General features: G+C 27.7%; 2 protein-coding genes and 2 long non-coding RNA genes across 9 annotated transcripts in view; 2 read left to right on the top strand and 2 right to left on the bottom strand.

The window, feature by feature from the left end:
* LOC114128733 (myocyte-specific enhancer factor 2-like) overlaps nucleotides 1-6,320 on the bottom strand; it is a 76,947-nt gene extending 70,627 nt beyond the window's left edge. For both annotated transcript variants that reach the window (XM_027993311.2, XM_027993310.2), the window contains exon 1: nucleotides 5,833-6,320. The gene's annotated coding sequence lies outside the window, so the exon portion shown is untranslated. The remainder of the gene's footprint in view (nucleotides 1-5,832) is intronic.
* Nucleotides 1-9,564, top strand: part of LOC126549134 (uncharacterized) — a 36,364-nt gene extending 26,800 nt beyond the window's left edge. Inside the window, exons 1-3 of one of the 4 annotated variants that reach the window (XR_007603312.1) lie at nucleotides 6,668-6,682; nucleotides 8,021-8,309; nucleotides 8,611-9,564. This is a non-coding gene — a long non-coding RNA (uncharacterized LOC126549134). Of the gene's footprint in view, nucleotides 1-6,392; nucleotides 8,310-8,610 lie in introns of those variants that run through there. The other 3 variants (XR_007603311.1, XR_007603313.1, XR_007603310.1) reach the window with 3 other exon arrangements.
* Nucleotides 9,565-12,317: 2,753 nt separating this feature from the next.
* On the top strand, nucleotides 12,318-17,613 carry LOC114128720 (tubulin alpha chain, testis-specific-like). Of its 2 annotated transcripts, XM_050204584.1 has the most exons (5): nucleotides 12,318-12,503; nucleotides 12,620-12,937; nucleotides 15,748-15,964; nucleotides 16,040-16,341; nucleotides 16,417-17,613. In XM_050204584.1, exons 2-5 carry the CDS (start codon nucleotides 12,935-12,937, stop codon nucleotides 17,242-17,244), a joined length of 1,350 nt encoding a protein of 449 aa, XP_050060541.1. In that variant the 5' UTR covers nucleotides 12,318-12,503; nucleotides 12,620-12,934; the 3' UTR covers nucleotides 17,245-17,613. The 2 variants fall into 2 exon arrangements, with proteins under 2 accessions (XP_050060541.1, XP_050060544.1); XM_050204587.1 differs by lacking the exon at nucleotides 12,620-12,937 and having other exon boundaries at nucleotides 12,319-12,503.
* Nucleotides 17,614-19,637: 2,024 nt separating this feature from the next.
* Nucleotides 19,638-20,574, bottom strand: LOC126551413 (uncharacterized). The gene is made up of 3 exons (XR_007605313.1): nucleotides 20,464-20,574; nucleotides 20,244-20,382; nucleotides 19,638-20,153 (listed from the first exon to the last, which is right to left on the bottom strand). It is a non-coding gene; the product is annotated as an uncharacterized LOC126551413 (long non-coding RNA).
* Nucleotides 20,575-21,840: the final 1,266 nt, after the last annotated feature.

Raw genomic sequence — 21,840 nt, 5'->3', positions numbered from 1 at the left:
GTATATTATAGACAAAATGTACAATATATCTTCAACATATATTGTTGTTTATTGTTGTGACAGATGATATACATCTATTAACAATATATCTAAAATGTAACACTACAGTTTACAGTTACCTATCATAAAAAATACTTTTCATATAAATTTAAGAGGGTATTTATAAAACGTTTATTAAAGGTTGTTACATTATATACAATATAGATATATTAAACATATATACATATACCTAACCGTATATACTACACAACATTACTTAAAGAATTAATTTTTTTCCCCTTTTCGGTTAGGTGGAGGAACCGATAGGTACCTTTTCTGAGTATAAAAAAGTCTGGTGAAATAGATAAAACTCCATCTGCAAAACCACCAGGAGAAAAATAGAAGCAACCTAACCTAACCTATCCAGCAGAACCATCCTAGTTTAGCCATCCATTGTCAGAAACTCTAACACCTAACCTACCAAATATCGACATCTCAAATCTCAATATAATCATCTAAAGAGCATAAGTCAAGTCACACCTTTATCGCTTGTCTCGAGATACAAGTATACTACACTGTATATTATTATAATAATTAAATATTACATTATCCAAAAAAAAATATATATCAACCTATTTACTTATCGTAGTATTTACCTATAGTAATATAAATGCTCTAATATAGCTATATCAAAATAATTTATCACGAAACAAGTAAATTAGTAAATAATTAGTAAATATACTAAGGGATATGGTATGAGACCGTCTCCACTCAAGAATTATTTTTCGTAGGTATACAAAATCATATCATTTAATTCAAATGTAACATGTTCATAACAGTGACCCACTCGACACCTAATGTACAGTAGAACTCTTACCTACCTTTTAAATAATAGTACTATATTGTTATATTCTTTAAAAAACTTTAAAACTATTAACATTTAAATAGATTAATTTACCAAGAATGTTTGATATTATGAAGGTAATATATAAATACATTTATTTTTCTAGTTTATTACATTATTATTATGATTTTTGTATCCTCTTTTAAACATTTGATTTTAATTGTTAACTTTATTCATAATTAGTTTAATTAGTTTTTGTTTTATTTTATTTTTAGTAGTTATAGTTTTCATAATTATTTACAAATTACAAAAATATAGTAAAATAATACTTATAGTTATAGACTACATCGAGTATAGGTATAAACTAATATAACTATATATATGAATTAAAAATAATATTTTTTTATTTATTATTATTTATAATAGTTTAAGAATTAAATGCATTTTTAAAATAATATTGAAAATTCAATATTTCATGACGAAGTACCTTCATTAAGAGACATCTTCATTCTTTTATTTTCATGTCATTATTGGTTATTATTTTATCAATTAAGCTTATTTTTTTAGTTCTGTAAAAAATGGCCTAATTAAGATTTTTCTTAAAAAAAAAAATTACTTTATGAAAATTTTAATACTTTCTGAGTATAACAGAATAATGATAAATAAATTAATAATAAATATTGATCATTTTTAAAATTATAGGAAGTAAGTTTATAATGCGTTTAAACTAAAAAAAATAGTTGATTATTTTTCTAGCTTGAAGCAAGCGAATAGATACTGAATTTAGGTTGTTTAGTTAAATTAATAAACAGTACTTACAATTTTTTGTTGTTATTTCTATAATTATTGTACCTATACAAATAGAAATTTAAGATCAATATATTTACAAATTAATTTAAGTTACGTTAAAATAAATTGGAAAATTAAACAAAAGTATAAATTGGCCTCAGGATAATATATACCTATAATGTTAACGGTCTACGAGTGACGGATACTTTTAAGGCGGAGTCACTGGTTATGATATTAAGTCGCGCAAAAAAAACAGTATACGCCGGCCGGCTGAATGCAATTTGCATACAAGAGAAGACCGGATCAACCGGTTAGATTGCGTGCATTGAGGGGGGGCGGCACATTTATACACCCCGAAACACACATCTTTCCCTAGTATTGGTTAGTATTATAGGTAGGCGAAAAAAAAGATAATATCGCAGTCCGGACAAATTCTTGCTGTATCCGTGTCAAGTAACCCGAGGTGTCTAAAATAACATGATTAATTAGTCAAAGTTTCTTGAGTATATAAGAATTCATACCTTTTAAACACAATATAATACTAATAATACAATATATAGGTATTTTAGTATTTAGATTCTTAACACGAACAATAATGCTATGGACTGACAATGGAGTCCATAAAATGGTTTGTTTCGTTAATTTTAATGATCACTTGATATTATTATGATGGAATCATCAAAATAAATTTTTAAATCATCAAAATAAAATATACAAGATTATTTTCAAGTTTAAAACACTGGAAAATTACTAATACTTCTTGCTATTTTTAAGCGGTTTACTTTTTTTTATTGAAAACACATATTTTTTGTGGTTTTCTATTATTTCTTAAAAATGAATAATTACAATATTTTTTCATTTTATAGTTTATTTATACTTAAGAACTATTAATAATATTACAAACTTTAGATATTTTTTTACGCAGTTCATTAACTTATTAGTTTAATTATTATCGATATGCAGTATAATAAATTAATAATTAGAAATATGCATACATAAAATAAGATAAATTTCACTTATCACTAATCAGTAATCGTACTATATTATAAAAACATTATTATTAATTTAAATATAATACATAATATTTTCTATTTTTTACTTATCTGATATAAATATAAATAATCGGCACGTTTTACTTCATTTTGTGATAAAGAATTTTTATACAATAGGTATGAATGAATTAATATTTCTAAGTTAAGTATTAACTTATTTTTAAAATGAAATATGAATAATTTGTATCAAAGACTACACATTTTAAAAGTTGATATCGTATATACTATGAACATAATGTTTAGATATTAAAAAATTATTGAATCTGAAAGTCTATAGCCAAAACTAAAAATATTCTAATCAAAAACAATTAAATTAAATTGTTTTTAAAATTAAAACTTAGAATTACTTTTTATGAGTTAGTATATAGAAGTATTTGATATTTATCTATCTAACTTTAAAAATGGAAATTAATGAAAATTAAATAATTACTGGCTTCACTCAAAATTCTTCTATTGGTGAATAGCATTATTAAAGTAGAGCTAATTTAGACTGAGCTAAATATTATTATTTATATTAATAATGAAAAAAATATTCATTCATTCATTTATAATAAATCATTACCTTAGAGGAAATGATTCTAAGGTTAGATACCTTAGAAGTTACAACCGTTTATTGAAATATAGAATTAATAGTTAATTGCAGTATTACCTCACAATATATATTATAACAATTTATTTAACACGACAGTTAGTGTTTTTTAACTAAAATGTGTAAATTATAAAATCATAACCAATTACATATTTTTGATATATAAAAATTGGCATAGAATATATTTTAAAGCACTTTAATACTAGACATAATTTTTGATTATTGTATAAAACTATATCATTACGACATAACAATTTATCACTATACGCTTACACACGATAATTAACAGTGAAGCATTTAAGTATATTCAAATCCTTAGATGGTGGATTAGTGGAATTTATCTACAATAACTAATAATTAACCAAAATTATAACTATTTATTTATAAATTTTATACATTACTGTCTCTTACTTTGTACATATATCAAATATATATAGCAATATATATATACTCTTAATATGTATACAATTACTATCCACAAACATAGTGTAATAGTAATATAGTATACAATATAATACGAGATAACACAATTTTAAAATACCATAATATTTTACTATAGCTTGTAATAATAGAAGTGTATTTTGATATTTGATATATTTTAAAGGACCCAAAGAGAATGTTATTTAGGTACTAAAATAATACAATATTTTGAAAATTGGAAAATTGTCTTTTCCTAGTAACGAATAATAGACTGAATTTAAAATCAATAGATGGACTACTTGAAACTTTTCTATCACTGATCCTCGCTTATTTTAACCTAAATATTACATATGTAAACAAAAATACGTTAATGTTTAATCAATACATACATTGTTAGCTGTTTCACTTAAACTCTAAAAATGAATGTGGAAAACTACTATCAAACCATATATTATACTTCAATTACGAGCAAAATTGTTATCGAAATACTATTGATAAAAATTCTGAAACTTGAATCTGAAAATAAAGGTTTTTTTCGTGTTTTACGTATGAACTATAGAGATGTGTTGAAGAAGTCTAGATTTTTTTATCTCAAAAACGTTTTTTGAATACGATGATTTCACAAATCAAGTTAAACTAGCTCAATAACTATTCTTTGGTTCAAGTTTTTAAAATGGGATTTTTAAATTTATTTTGGTATATGGTGGTGTAAATTATCCACATAGAATAATTTTTTTTCAATTATAATCATTATTATTGTTTCTTTTGTATCTAAATTATCTAATACTGTTTTAAAAAAGATACTAAATATTAAATATTTCTGTTTTAATACCAGCTTCTGTAAAATATAAGTATTTTTTTTTTAGATTATATATCTTTAACTTAATTTGTTCCCATTGACCTTCAAGATGTGGCCTGTTATGAATAATTAACAGTATATTAATAATAATTGTTGTTAAATTTTTATTTCAGTTCAAATTTCCTTAAATATTACAATAATTTTGTAAATATGTCATATATATAATATATTTATTACAACAAAAATACGAAATAGTAGATTACGATAAACTATGGATCACTCAAGCAGTTAAGCTTTAAATGCTTTAGTTACAATTTTAAATGTTATTTTAATTCAATAAAAATAAAAGTTAACGTCATAATACAATTGATTTAGATTCAATAATATCTTTCTTAAAAAAAAAAACTTTTGAAGTGTTAATAATTTTGAAACGAATTGTTAATATTTAATATAAAATAATAATTGGCACACTTAAGTTGAACAAGTATTATCTTTATCGAGTTTATCGACTGTATCATTATATTCAATTTATAAATGTACTATAATATATTATAATATAACTATATAATATACATAGGTACTATAACTATTATTTAATCACATTATTTACAAAATAATAATGTACTACCTACAACCAAAATAATATTATGTACTCGTATTGTATATATTATTAATTATTACGTATAATTGGATTCAATGGTTATGATATAAAAACGATTTTTTGGTTAATCAATATATTGACGGTTTACATTCTTTAGGTACACAATTTATTGTACATAATATTATACGCAACAGAGGTATGTAATATTATCATAAAAATAATAATTGTACGCCCATTTACAAGTTGGACGAACGAAATTCTGTACTACATGTCTACATAGTTAATATATATTTTAAAATTATAATATTTTTTTTTTATATATTTTTACAAATGATTCACTTTCAAGAATAGTAGATATAATACTTTCGTGACTAGAACTTTTGACTTTAGGAGCTATGATTTATTATACGACTTAGATTTTATAGGCTAAACGATAATAATATTTCAATCTAACATTAACGAGAGCCCGTATTGTCCATGAGTCCATTACGCAAACACGAATATTAAAACTAGGTACAGCAGATCGTATTTTGTTGTAACCGACCAATCGTAAATGGAGAAAAAAAGTAAACTGATAAGACTAATCGTGTTGTAAAAATGTTATATTATGCTCGCTGCTCGCCGCTCTTATCAGTCCGGGCGATTACGACCCACAAACAACAACTTACAATTTATAATAATAATAATACCTAATAAAAAAAAATAAAATAAAAAAACGGATGGTACACTATATGAATCCGTGTTATGTGTGTGACTTACGCGGTGTAGTAGCAGTTCTTCTGATGTTTTTTTCGTGTCATTCATAAAACCGTATAATAACCGAAATCTCGTGTACAGACAACGCAACGAGCGACAGACGAACGTCGAAGGCAGAACTACGTGGATTCACACTTCGCCGTATATCCCGCGCTCGTTCGAGATGATCAACAGGTGTTTTGTTCGGTGGAGGCGTATCGTTATCACGCCAATGTGTGCGACATCGCCGGTACGCTGCAGCTCGACAACACTATTTTTTTTTTTTACTTATCCGTTCCCGAAACGAGAGACCGCGACACGGCTCGGACGTCAAACGACAGGGCAACGGGGCAAAGGGCTCTGGGCAACGGAACAGAGTTTTGTCGGAAAAGGGTGGGAAAAATGTAGACTTAGGTATTTTTCATACGGGTGTGTGACCGTTTAAGTTCGCACGCGCGTGCGTGTGTCTGTTTTCAAACGTGCACGGGCGAGACACGGCGTTCGCACACGGTGCGCGCTCAAACAAGTAACAACACAACTGGTTACGACGTGAGTGATGTCACTATGACATCATGTCCGTGTAAACGCTTAACCTTAACCACTCTGCGCGAGCCGGTGACCTTGAACGGTCGTATTAAAACCACCAGCGGACCACCGCCCCTGCATCCCGCCTATCGGCCCGAGATTAAACGGAAAAAAATAACACTTGTTTGTTATTTTATTTTCCCCCCCTCCACCGGCCGGACGAGTTGTTGCAGTTGTTCTGTAGTAGTTGTCCGTCCGTCGACTCGGTAGCCGCTCGCGCGCATAATAATAATATAATATTTTTGTTTATATATGTATATATTGTAGCACATAAGTACATACCTTGCACGTAGGTATGTTATTAATAATAATAATAATAAATCTGGTAGGCACTAATCCTCCGCGATCGCCAACAGGCCCGAGTCCGAGATTTCCTACCTCGATTATTATTACAATATTCTCGTTCGCAACGGTCTTAAGACTCCAGAGAGTGTGCTCAACCGATCACCACCGTCGGCCAGTATAACGATTTGATATTTGAAATACGATCGCAGTTGTAGTTATCAACAGCGATGTGTACGTCCCGCCGCGATTTAAGATAATATTTTATCTTAAGTCGTGCGTCCCGCGAATTAAAATATAACATTTTTAACCGTGGTCCATCCGTTCGGCTATGAAAGACGTTGTTGACGTATTATCGTGATAAATTATTTATCATGGAATAAAGTTAATAGGAGACTAGGTAGTTGTAGTAGGGCACTATAGGATAATAGGTATGTTAAGCCACCATTTTGCGAATAATTTATTACGTATAATATTGTGGAACTACGAAGCTGCCGCGTTTATTTTATCACTGATAAACGAGTCGAAAAATGGCGGTTTAGCATACCCATATATATTTAGTGCTTTAGTAGTAGGTACCTACCTAATATAGCTTCGTGATGAGTAAAAATTAATTTTTAGAAGTTGACTATAATTATAAATGTGCGGATGCAGTAAATGTAATGTACATGTTGCATTATGAACTTAATAATTTTCTTAAAATATTTAATTAAGGAAATCGAAACACTTTTATTTTCCTTTGAGGTGATGACAAACACAAAAAAATAAAAATAAAGGTTGCAAAATAAATAAAATCAATACATTCATTGTTGTTTAGAATCTAAAATATATTTATTACTATGTAATATTAAATAACAACATACAACCTGTGTATCAATAATTATATATATAATGAAATGCCTTTTATTGCCTTTTTTTACATTTTAATGTTTTTTTTTTTATTATATTGCCTTCAAATTCTAACCCTAATTATAACTATTAAGCTTTATGTGTACAAGAATAAAGCCTTTGAAAGAAATTTTGAAGAAGTTGATTTTATAAATTATTGGTTAATACTTAATGGTTAGTAATTTGTAGGTACTTGTATCGAATCCAAATATCCAATTTTATTTTTAAATACTGTATCAAATTTATCAATATACATTATCAGCAGTTCAGTTTGTAAAGATAAGAGATAATTTTGATAAGAGCATGAGGCCGCCATCTTGCAGCCATTCGGCGTTTTCTGTCTTTAGACGCTTGTACAATGTGTCGGCGCCTTCCTCGAAATTATATTTTAAAAATATAATAATAAAATTTAACTATATAATTAATTATACCTATATTGTAATATCGAATTGTGCAGCAAGTTTTCGGCATTCTCGATGGTTTTCGGACAAGTGCTTATCAGTTATTGATAAGATATGTTGATAGTAGGAATAACATGCGCCTACGGAACTTGGAACTAGCTGCAAGTGATCCACTCGTCTATCCACGGCCCGGCAGCTGATATGATCCGCAAGTACATAACTAGACAACGGAGCTTGTCTTGGACAAAAATTATTATCGCTTCTGGAATAGGAGTGTTAGGCGGAGTTTACGTTTGGAAGCCGTTTTTCGAATCTTTGGACTCCGACCGCCCCAAGAAAATTAAGGTTTGTCGTTTACGAAATGCTGTCCATTAGTCAACACTGTATTTTAAGCATGTGATCTTTTCCTTAAAAGAAGACATTCTTTTGTTTGAAACATACCTATAAACTTCAATGTCAGGATGAATAACGTAATTGAAATGGATGATGACATTTTTTCTCTGTTGGTGTTGATCTGGTGATCACGACCTCTGTATTTTTGTTTTCCTATAACTTTTTAAAACTTATTTTTATTTCTTAAATAAATTTTTATTTTTGTATTCAATGTTTATTGACTAACTATTGTTTATATTGTTTGTTTATTTAGGAAGAATGAATAAGAATGCAAAAACCGTTCAACCTGGTGGTGCACTCACCGGCAATTTCAACAAAATTATAGCATTTGTTGGTTTAGGTTGGTTTGCATCCATGGTGCTTGTTAGATACGTAATAAAACCATATAGAACAGAATCAAGGATGAAAGAAAATGAAGCGCTTATGAATCAGCTTTACAATGCACAAAAATCACAAGAAAATAAAATAAGTGAATTTGATCTTGATGATTAAAAATCATTAATATTTTATCAATGTTTCAACCTTTATGGTATCAACTCATGTTTTGTTAAATAGAATAGTAAATACATTTAGTTTAATATTTTTGTTTATCTATATACATTAAATGTTATAACCATTTTGAATCAAATAGTATTTAAGTATATAACTGTAAATGTTTAAAATAAAAAAAAAAAAAATAATTATTTTTTTTTTTAAACCAATTGATTTTATTTTTTAAGTACTTAGGTTTAAATACTAAGGTTTGCATTATTTGTAGTAATAACCACAGAAAAGAATAACTAACTGACCTAGTTTGGTATATTGAGCATTATTTACGAATACTTTATAGTTTCAAGTACATAGAATAATGTCATTTATAAAACCAATAAATTTTACTAAACCAACTGCACAGTATATAAATTACAAGATGGATTTAATATTTATTAATTTGTACATGTATGCTAAACTTTTTTTTGATTATAGTTAGTTATATATTATTTACTTAGCTTCTTGAGTAATATTCATTAACAACTTTCACTATTTTGCTATTTAATCGTTAAATGAAATAAAACATTTGATTCTTATTTAATTCTTAGCATTATCAATGGTGTTTTAGTAGAAGTTATTTTTTATAACAATTTAACCTAAAAACATTTTAAAAAGTAATTACTAAATGTTATATTTTTGATACACCTTAAATTACCAATAAATATTTTATTATTAATAATTTATTATATATGTTTGTAAATGAGCATTCAAATGTCACTTTACAGGACTAATGAAGATCAGCTGTTTGGGTACTTATCTTACTTCAATCACTTCCCTGACATTCGGTCATCAATTATTAATAATTACTTGATCATGTAGTTTTGAATAACTATCTTGTTAAAAATTTTATTGTGTTAATACTTAATTATATGCTCTATGATGTATATCTAAATAATTTTAAATCCAGAATTAAAGCAATAACCCATCACATTAGATAACACGTCAATAAGAGTTAAGCTTTATATCTTTTGGTGAATCCATTCATATTGAAATTTATTTTATATTTTTCATAGATTACCAATATTTTTAGGGAAATCTTTGTTAGAACTTAGGAAAGTAATAAGTTTTAATATACTTAATCGGTAATCCTAATATCGCTAAAAATCAAAAACTGCTAATACGATGCATAATATAATGTATTTTTATAGTATATATAATTATTATAGTATCAAGAACCTTCAATAAAACCAATAGTCGATGTGTCTCTAAGAAGTATAGTATTCTAAATATCTTGAAACATACTTTAATAAAAATAGGCTCAGGCTCTAAGAATTGCCTCCACATTTTTTTAAGTATCAAATTAATGTAGTATTATTATAGCAATACATTATAAAGTAAGAATATAGGTATATTATAGTATAATATTTAAACATTTTAAACACCATTCCTTAAATTTGTAACGATAAGATTAGGTACTGTAGAAGTGTAAAAGATTTACGTGAATTATCGAATATGTTCATTAAAGAATTAAAAATTATCTTTTTATAAAATTAATTAATTTATGGTATACGTAAGGTAATATAGAGAATAGATGGTCTCATTACATTACAAAATATTAAATTTTAATTATTTTATTTTTTATTTAAGTAATTAGTGGCGCCATCTATGTAATTATATTTGCAACTTTCCAGTTAAATGCTTTATTTCGATCTGATCGAGACTAAATTGTTTTACTTCTACATTTACAATGAAATCAAAATTAAAACTCTTGAATAGGATCGTTCCAATCATTCATGAAAAACATCATACAAAGCATACATAATCACATATTTATTATCAAATAAAGGCAGTATAAAAAGTGTAAATGTAAACATTCGATACACGAAAAAATATATGCTTGAACAATATACAGTAGAAGGGTTCCAAAATTCCAAAGCATTATCAATCAAATTTTTCGTAGATTTAACTACCGGTTTAGATTTAAATAGTTCCAAATAAATTCGTGACCATAGTCATTTGTCAAATAAAAATTTGGCGATCGGTAGAAAAATTAAATCTATAGTAGGTAAACAAACAAAAATATACACAAAATTACCAGGTCAAATTTTTTTTGAAAGTCATTTAATTTGTAATATGATAACTGTATAAGTAAACTTTTTTTTCATCTAAGGAAAGTTTTTTATTACATTATGTTACATTTTTTCTATAAATTTTGATGAATAAATTATTCGCTAGGTCAAAATTATTGAAAATTTAATACAAAATCCTATAAAAGTTATTCTTAAATAGTTAAATCTGTATAAAAAAATAAAAAAACAAGCACATATTTTTTTGCATTTGAAGTTATTTTGACGAAATTTACACAAAATTAAAAACTTTTTTAACTGTGCATAAAACATTTTCTTTTTGTATCAAGTTTTGAAAATTTATTACAAGATAGCCTACATTTATTATATTGGAACCATAAAATCTAAAAAATAAATGAAAGCAATTATTTTCTATAGGATTTTTTAATTCCAATTTAGACATTTAAAAATTTATATATTATGTAAGGACGTTAATTAATTTAATAATATATATTTTTTTAATTTAAAAACATTCATGGAAAATAAAGTTTTATGTATTTTATATTATTATGAATTTTAGAAACTTTTCTTTTTCGATTTCTTGCTTTCTTATACACGATAGTTAGTTTTTATGATTGGTGGCAGTAAAGTGAAAGAAGTCAGGTGTGCTTAATATTCATCAATCATGAAAAATGATAAATTACAATATTATAAATTATAATCTTGATTCATTCTAATATTCAATGATCAATGTTGGATCTTGAACGTTTGACGCCTGATTTTAATAAAAAATAAAAATGCAGTGCCCTTACATAGATGAAGGGAGCTATACGGTGTGCCAGGTGTCATATTAACATTTTTTAATACAACTCAAAAAGTTTTACAAATATTTTTATTAAAACTATTATCTTCATATGTTTATTGTACAGACGTACAGTATTTACATAATATTAGGTCAATATTATATGATTAAAAAATATAAAAACTCATAGACATTAATAAAAATAAATATCTTTATTTTAATATAGTAACACATACTAAATTTAAGGAATGAGCTAAGTATTGAATAAATCTTGTGAGTTCTTAAAATTCAATTAATCGTAATTCGTAATATTAAATAAAATCAATTACTCAGTACTCGATAAGAACAACTAATGAAGAAACCAAATATATTATCGTATATTCGTAAACCGTAGGTATTTCAATAAGTTTAACAATTATTATTATACAATATTATCGTCGGCCATGGGATTGGGTTTTTTCCTAATAAAACTAATGAACTGATAAGGACTTGGCAACTACATAAAAGACGTTAACACCGGACAAAAATAGTTGATCATTTCACATATTATTTTGTACGTTTGTTGTTTATCTTTAAACATATCGAATTTTTAAATAAATTATTTTTCTCGATGGAAGTTTACAAATATATTATAATTTGTACTTATTGTATTGTGTTCATGACTTTTTTATTTTTCATAAGCTAAAGAGCGCCCTTAAACCAAAAACGCCTGGGGCAACTTGCCACCCCCGCCTAAACGGTCCAGCACTGTCGATGATCGTGTGTGACGTACGTTAGTGTTATGGGTCGTCGGTCGAGCTATTATAATAGGTAAAATAATTAATATTTAATAATTAATAATATTACATCGACAGTAGTAATCGGCTTATCGCTTATTCGCGTCTGAAACTAGTGAAATGTCTTTGAATTGTGAATACTGATTCCAGGCTATATAGTATATTTCGATCCGGGTACGACAACATACTAATTACCAATACGGGTTATTTTTGGGTTCAAATGAAAAACCCAAATAAAAACTCCGGTCACCACTATCATATTAATGTATACCGACCGATATTCGTGTTTCGTCATTCGTCAATCGTCACGGACCTAGTCACTCTGTAGGCCGTACTCGTCAATCGTCACTCATCACGTTCTAGCCTCGAACTTGAACGTCTAACGGGCATATTTCTTTATAATATAAAGACGAATTGTATATTTTGGAACGTCATCTCATTCACCGCTTACATTAAACAATAAACATGGTAAGATTAATTTATTGATTTTTAAACTACAACTCGGCTTTTTATATTATTAACGGAACGTATGTCTATTTTAATATTTACATACGATTAATGGTTAATAGTTTATAATTATTATTGATCAATATTCAGTATTCACCACGTGGTGTGAAGTTACATGAAAACTAACATTCTTAAAATTATTATTATGTATTTATACTGTATCTATATTTTAAATTCAAACACATTCAATGTAATTGATTCAACAGTTTTGGGTACTTAATCAGGGGCATATTTAAGAGGTGCCGGGTAAGCGTGGGGATCTAACCCCTCATTCACCGTATTTTATACTTTTTTTTATTATTGAGAGTATTAGCCTCTTTATGCTCTCTGTATGCTAATTTGAACCTTTCGAATTTTGAATCTAATTGTTTTTTAGATATTTCTAAATACGCCTAAGTACATTATGTACTTAACAAGCATTGCTTTAAAAGGTCAGCAAATGACGTGTCATGTGAAAAAAACAATTGACTAAATTTAATCAGTGTTATTGTTGTTTATTCTTTGCAATTAAATGAACGTACGGTCTTAAATGTATGTCTAAATTTAATGGAAAAAAGGCAGTGCTGTATTCTGGAGAGCTATCTCTAGATGGCTTCTTGGCTCTCCCTTCAAGACACACGCGACACGCCTGCGGCCTGCCCATTCATATAATCTATCTTTTCGCTTTATTATGCTAACTGCTAAGAATGTACAAATTGTTGAATTTCTCAAATATGTTGAAAATTATGTCGTACCATTTTGTGGACTGTGGTTGATTTATGTATATACGATGCGCGTATTTGGTTGTCTATTATAAATCACAATGAATAATGACATTGGTTAATTTATTAATAATTTTGCTTTTAAAAGTTTATAATACATTTAATGAAAATTTATTTCCCTATAAATTCTTTACATTTACTTGATGGTATTAACAGACACTATTTAAAACACTATACTATCCCAGATAAACACTGTTTACTAATTACTTCACTTATTTAATTTCATAATATAATATTATTTTATTTATATACATGACGAGGGGCCCGTCTTTCTGATTATTAACTTTTGTTGTATAGTTTCTCAATTTTTATAAGCCTAATGAAGGTTATAAAATGTTATTATTTTATTAACTCGAATGTTGTAAATATAATGTTAATATGACAGTTTCCGTTTCTAATACCTATAAATAAATAATTACTTTTAATTGGTGAAAATCTTAATTGTCGTGTATAGTATCTCGTTTATTATGGTATTTCCATCATCGTGATCGGTTTCACCTTTCATAGTTTTCTTTACAGACTATGCTTGCGATTAATGAAACTGCAGGTTATGTAATATAATGTTAATATAATCTTTTATAGGTATTCCATTTTCCAATTATTTTGCTATTTAGTATTTGTAATTAGATTTTAAATTTTGATTAATTTATTAATAGAGATTTAGCACAACTGTATGCAATCATTTAAATCTAATAATAATCGGACAGGTATGCTGTAGATCTGTAATGCTTTTACCTATATGTTGCGACGTTAAGTACACAACAATTAACAATTTAGGATTTTACGAAAGTTGATACGCATTGTCTTCGTCGTTTACTATGTAAATACTAATTTACAAGAATTGTATAGTATTAATTACTTATTACTAGGTCTGGGATTTTAATGCCCTAAAAAATGCAAAAATGACTTAAAAAACTCAAAAAATTTACTACACAAATTCATTTAAATTATATTTATTATAGCATAAAAATTAGATAAAAAACTTAAGATTTTATTTCTTCTTTTTATGGTATTGTTGCATAGTATTTGTTACTTGTTTATAAAAAAATATATATAATTATAGAAGTACTAATTGATTACTAATTCTGTTATACTTATTGAGGTCTAGCTATATGATAAAATTATTATTGATGATAAGTTGTCGTGTTATATAATTTATTATTCGTACCGTTGGCAGTTTGTCTAAAATCTCTTGTTAATCGCAACAATTTTCGTTCATTTTGAGTACAAATTGTGAAAAATTCTCTAAAGACTAAGAAAGTGCACTAAAATGGTTAAAATGTAAAAAAAAAAAATACTTTAAAATAATCATTATCATCCAAAACACATTTTATATTTAGGACCATCGTTTAAAAACACCAGAAAAAAAAATGCCTTTGCATCAAAATCCCAGCCCTACTTATTACTATTTTAATTAACACGACCAATATTTAAATTTTTATGTATAAATTATATTATATAAAGTATAAGTCTACTGTATACCCGATTTTTATGAAAGGTGTCTAAAGTATCTTAATGACCCCACGAAACTCTAATAATTACTATATATTCCAGATAAATTAGTCACCTATTAAACTTTATATAGACCGCCATGTTCTTAACGATGATAGTAGTTTTCAATTTTGCAATTCTGACGTGCCTAGTTTTTTTGGATGTATCTACATTATATATTGAAATATTTATTAAAAATTAAAATATTGAAATCTTCAAATCCATTGAAGTAAAATACTAAAACTCTAAAACCAACAACTACTCTTTCATTTAGTGAAAAACTGCATGCAGTGCACTGCACTGCATGGCCACTCCATAACTTGGTTATTCTTTTCACACTACAAGTGCACTGGCTTTGGTATACACCAGTGTTAGGATCCAAAAAAAATACATAAGTCTTTGGTAACCTAACCTAATTTTGTTTGATCTTAGATTTTTTTTTAATAATGGTTTAACAATTAAAATAATTAACTAAAGAAATTATTTTGAATTACTATAAATTTTAAGTGTTGATTTTAGCGTGAATGTATCTCTGTGCACGTTGGCCAAGCAGGAGTTCAAATTGGTAATGCTTGCTGGGAACTGTATTGCTTAGAACATGGCATTCAACCTGATGGTCAAATGCCATCTGATAAAGCAAATGGTGATGACAGTTTCAATACATTTTTCAGTGAAACTGGTTATGGTAAACATGTTCCAAGAGCTGTATTTGTAGATTTGGAACCCACTGTTGTTGGTATTAAATACTTTATTTATTTTATAAAAATTTGAATATTTGATTTGAATTATTAATCACTGTCATTATTTGTAGATGAAGTACGGACAGGTACTTATAAACAACTTTTTCATCCTGAACAATTGATTACTGGCAAAGAAGATGCAGCTAATAATTATGCTCGTGGTCATTATACTATTGGCAAGGAAATTGTTGATGTTGTGCTTGACCGTATTCGAAAGCTCGCTGACCAATGTACTGGACTTCAAGGATTTTTAATATTTCATTCATTTGGAGGAGGGACTGGTTCTGGTTTTGCATCATTACTTATGGAACGTTTAAGTGTTGATTATGGAAAAAAAAGTAAACTTGAATTTGCCATTTATCCTGCACCACAAGTAAGCATTATAGAAATGGTTTATCTATGCACATTGATTATTATTTATTATTAATTTACAAAACTTATACTACAGGTATCCACAGCAGTAGTAGAACCTTACAATTCAATTTTAACTACTCATACAACTCTTGAACATTCCGATTGTGCTTTTATGGTAGATAATGAAGCAATTTATGATATTTGTCGGCGGAACTTGGATATTGAACGACCTTCCTACACCAATTTGAATCGTCTCATTGGTCAGATAGTATCATCTATCACAGCTTCATTACGATTCGATGGAGCTTTAAATGTTGACTTAACTGAATTTCAAACTAATTTAGTGCCATATCCAAGAATACATTTTCCTTTAGTTACATATGCACCAGTTATATCGGCTGAGAAAGCCTATCATGAACAATTGTCCGTTGGTGAAATCACTAATGCTTGTTTTGAACCTGCCAATCAGATGGTAAAGTGTGATCCTCGACATGGAAAATATATGGCTTGTTGTATGTTGTACAGAGGTGATGTCGTGCCTAAGGATGTGAATGCAGCAATTGCTGCGATAAAAACTAAACGCTCAATACAGTTTGTGGACTGGTGTCCAACTGGGTTTAAAGTAGGCATAAATTATCAACCGCCAACAGTAGTGCCTGGAGGTGATTTAGCTAAAGTACAGCGAGCAGTTTGTATGTTGTCTAATACTACAGCTATTGCTGAAGCATGGGCACGTTTGGATCACAAGTTCGACTTGATGTATGCTAAAAGGGCCTTTGTTCATTGGTATGTAGGTGAAGGAATGGAAGAAGGTGAGTTTTCGGAAGCTAGAGAAGATTTAGCAGCTTTAGAAAAGGATTATGAAGAAGTGGGTTTAGATTCGGTTGAAGGACAATTTGATGAAGGAGGTGAAGATTTTTAACATAACTAAGAGAACTGTTTTACCGTACTACTTGTGAATAATAACTTTGTTTTAACAATTATTACTTAATATATAATTTCTGGGAATTAAATTCTATTAAGCAATAATTGTCAATACAAATGAATGTAATAGATACTTTGAAAAAAAAAAAAAATGAAGTATAGAATGCAATGAAAATATTTAAATTATGAATATGTTGTTTTATTTTTCTATTAGTCTTAAAATACATTTAAATAGTGTTATTTTAATTTAAATGATACAATTTTTTATTTATATTGTTTTAACATTGTGTAATTAAAATATATGTAAAATGTATAAATAAATACCAATTTAACTTAATAAACAAAACATGGATTATATAGTTTCATCTTAATTCTATTATTGTTGTATTTATTTGTTACAATTGCTACTTTAAAATCAAATATCAATAGATTAGAGACTACTGGGACTATGTGTTCATTCCATAAACAAAACAACTTATCAGTATTATTAATCGATGCCATGCAATATTTACATCACTAATTATTTACAGTCATCAATCTTATTAACAACACGTCATTTAATAATTTTTGCTTGTATTTTTGTTTGTGTATTATCCTATATTGTACATGGATATTTTTTAAATTGCAATATTGTTTGGTAATTTTATTTTGGTTAACTAAAAGCGTCTACAACTGACTGTATTTTAGTTGCTTATATCTGCACAACTTCAATATTCTCACTTCTGTCAACTTTCAATAATTGTTTTGAAAATTTGAACTCAATAGCAAATAAGATACAATCTAACCTTTGTATCATATCACAATACATATATTTTTAGTATAATATCTATAAGTTACTTTAAACTAATTGACAATATTGTTTACAACTTATAAGTACAATTGATACAAAGGTGTATAATGTTTTTAGTTGGTTTAAGATTTATATTATTTATATTTTGTGTATCTTGGACCTTGGTGTCTGAATTCACAAATAACCATGTAATTATGATATTTCTAATTTTACAGGAAGATTTGCTTAATTTAGTACTCCAATAGTAGATTAGGTTTGATATTAGCTATTGGGTACTTAGCTTAACATTAATTCAAGGTTGAGAAAATAACTTCAGCAAAAAGTATTATTTCATTTTACATAATATGAGCACTTAGATGTGTATAAGTTTTTTTTATACCGCAAATATATTGAAGTTAGTTTATTAGATTGGTCTCCTGATTTTTTTTCTGAATTATTAATGTTAACTAAAAGTTTTGATACTTTCTTTAGGGGGTATAGGTAAGAAGCTTATTTTAATCTTGTAAGTTATACATATGACTATAGGAAAATTAGTTTTAAGACGGCTTTAGAGGAAGAGGGACAGAAGCCTAATACCCCTTCATTGTTTCTTAAAAAATTGAGATAACTGTGACTTAGAAACTACTATCACAGATAATGTATAAAAAATAATAAACACATTTAAGTAATTAAACTTATTATACCATGTCTGGGTTTATATGCTGAATGCCCAGCATTTAGAGTAAGTAAATAATATGTAGGCAATATGCTATATTTATACTATAAAATAGATTTGTGCAAATAGGGGAGGGGGGATTTAGTTACCACTAATTTCCGCCAAATCGTACTAAATTAAAATTTAGAAGGTACCTACTAACATGACAAAATAAATCTATTTTGTCATGCCTACAGCCTACTAAGATACATAAAGCTGTTAATATTATATAATTTTTAAAAAATATAGGAGCAGGCAAACGCAGGTTTATGTTTACGTTTAGCCAAACTGATACAATAAAACGGTTTCTCTTATAACTTAAGATATTTAAATATAATATGTAGATAGTAAAACTAAAATTTAAATCATTTTATACTTTTTATAAATGTTATATAAACATTGAAGTCAAAATATTGTAAAAAACAAAACAAATAAAAATACGCTACTATCGATTTTAGTGTGCTTATCTAAGATTACCAGCAAATCGACGTCAATGTAATATGTAGCTCTCTTTGTAAATAAATTCAATCGAGATTGGATATAGTACGACTCAGTATATTTTTGATTGTGATTCAAACTAACTTTCTAAATATTCCTGATACCTCCAAGAATAATTTTCTGAAATTCTTATCTAAAACGTTTGAATTGGTATAGTTATTGATTATATAGGTATATTAGCTACAAACATACATTTATATATAATATATTTATATACTCACTTTTTCTTAACTAATACATGGCTCCGAAAAACTATTATTGATGACAGGTGATTTATGACTGCTAAATTTCCACACCACCCTAGGGGTATTAGCATAGGCGCGCTTTTTTATAGTGGTATCGCCAGGAGCCATATTCCACTTATACTTATCTTGTCTGCGGCGCCGGGTACGTGTCGTTGGTCTATTATTTACTATACTTATACTATTACTTACTATTCTAAAGTCGGTTTCACTGTAGAGATATTATTTACTATACTTATACTATTACTTACTATTCTATAGTCGGTTTCACTGCAGAGATATTATTTACTATACTTATACTACCTATTATTTATTATACTTATACTATTACTTACTATTCTATAGTCGGTTTCACTGCAGAGATATTACTTACTATACTTATATTATTATTTACTATACTTATACTATTACTTACTATTCTAAAGTCGGCTTCACTGCACATATGTTGGACGCACCGCGGATGCCCGTTTCACTGCGACTTAGGCACCGTTCGACGAGTTTGGCACATCGAGGGTGTTCGTCGGACCACGGACGTCTGGCCAGGATCGAACCGTACCTAGTCGATTAAATTTACTTACCCTCCTGAGAGGTGCTCGCCGGGTGTATGCCGTCCATTCGACTTATGTGAAGTAGGCAACCCACAATGCGTCGTCGGTGGAAATGGCATGGTGGCAGCTGGTTGTCTGTTGTAAATTTATGTAATAATAAAAAATATATTAATATATTAATATAAAAATAATATTGTCGTAAATTTATTGATATATTGATATTACCACAAGCGCCGGTAGTTGTCGACTGTCGTAACTCTTCGTTTTTTTTTCTTCTAGATGTTGAAGGTTTGCGTGTTCGAACAAGATTGATCTGTTTCAGAAAACGGACCAATACTTATACCCAATACAGTGTCAATAAATGCTGTTTATCATTTCGTAGTTACTTGATTTTGTGGCCAGATTAAAAATAAACATATGTTAATGATTATTAATTATAACTTACTTTAGTGGTGTAGGTGTAGAAGGAATTATTTATTTTTGAATGTGAATAAATGTAAATTTATGCGCTTTTATCTTATTAAAAACCAAATTAACTATCAATAATATTCTATTTTGTTTTACTTAGCCATTTTTAAACGTAGTTTACGAAGGGTTTTTGTTGTGATACTAAATAGTAATTTTTATCATCAACCCAAATAAAAATAATAATAAAAAATTATTATTATCTATGGCAACGACGACTTTAGAAACGGATACCGTGATTTCTATGATTCTGAATTTAATATGAATTTCCATTAAAAAGTTTACATATTTTAATTTATAACTTAATTTCTAAACGTACGATTTTAATGATTTATGATTTTTTACAAAAGCAAATTATACACAATATTTCTGATGTTTTGGAGTTTACTAGGAGTTAATTAATGTATTAGAAAATTAGTTGTGTCGTTTAACAAATTTTTCTGTATTTTACACAGTCCAAATGGGCAATTCCTGCTTCGATATACCTACTATAATAATATACACACCGTCGTATATAAATATATAAACTAGCTAAACCCGTGCACTTCGTAGCTCGTTAAAAATCCTACCTCTTATATGTTTCAAAATGTTTGTTAAATTCATTGGATTCCTGTTTGTTTGTTAGTTTATCTTTTATGTATTCTTAACCGGCTACAGGACTAATTGCGACGAAATTCGGTATAGAGGTATATTAGACCTATGGACAAAAGATAGGCTAAGTTAAAAAGTAATAGATCTGACCCCGGGAAGTGCTCAAATAGACATTTTGAAATTTACGATGGCAATTTTTGTTTATAGATGGTTAGGAATGATTATTTCCATGTTAACAAACAAAGGACAGACAGATTATAATTATTGAAACTAATAGCAACTGTTTATAAACAAAAATTTACATCGTAAATCTCAAAATATCTGTCAATTTTATGCTCTTTTTACCCTTTAAAATGTGAAATTGTTTATAAAAATGTTAGGTACGATGAGATGCGAGCCGCAAAAGTATATGTGGCGAGCCGCGGTTTGGCCACCCGTGTTATATTATACTATATATAATATATATTAATTATATATACGATTTTCATGTGATATTCTATAACAACAGCTATTTATGGATTGAAAATCGAAGCAATTAACACTCAATAGCTGTGACTCAAAAAATATGTGTGAAAAATTTAGTTCAGTAAATTTCAAGTTAATATTATATTAATCCTATCCAAGTAATCCAACCGTATACATTCATTTTTATAATATAATAAATATTTATATTTTTTTAATTTTTATATGAAATATACAATCAATACAATTTTATATAATACTACAATAAGACTTATATAGGCGAGAATTTCGAGATAGGGAATAA

The sequence above is a fragment of the Aphis gossypii genome, chromosome 1 (assembly GCF_020184175.1).
Source record: "Aphis gossypii isolate Hap1 chromosome 1, ASM2018417v2, whole genome shotgun sequence".
NCBI lineage: Eukaryota > Metazoa > Arthropoda > Insecta > Hemiptera > Aphididae > Aphis > Aphis gossypii.
Note: the sequence above shows the minus strand (reverse complement) of the source record. Positions and strands in the feature narration are given on the sequence as shown.

What these genes read in the sequence shown, in the direction of transcription:
- LOC114128720 (XM_050204584.1), top strand. An exon ending in TTTGGAACCCACTGTTGTTG is followed by an intron (nt 15,965 to 16,039) that starts GTATTAAATACT and finishes CATTATTTGTAG; the next exon opens with ATGAAGTACGGACAGGTACT. An exon ending in CCATTTATCCTGCACCACAA is followed by an intron (nt 16,342 to 16,416) that starts GTAAGCATTATA and finishes CTTATACTACAG; the next exon opens with GTATCCACAGCAGTAGTAGA.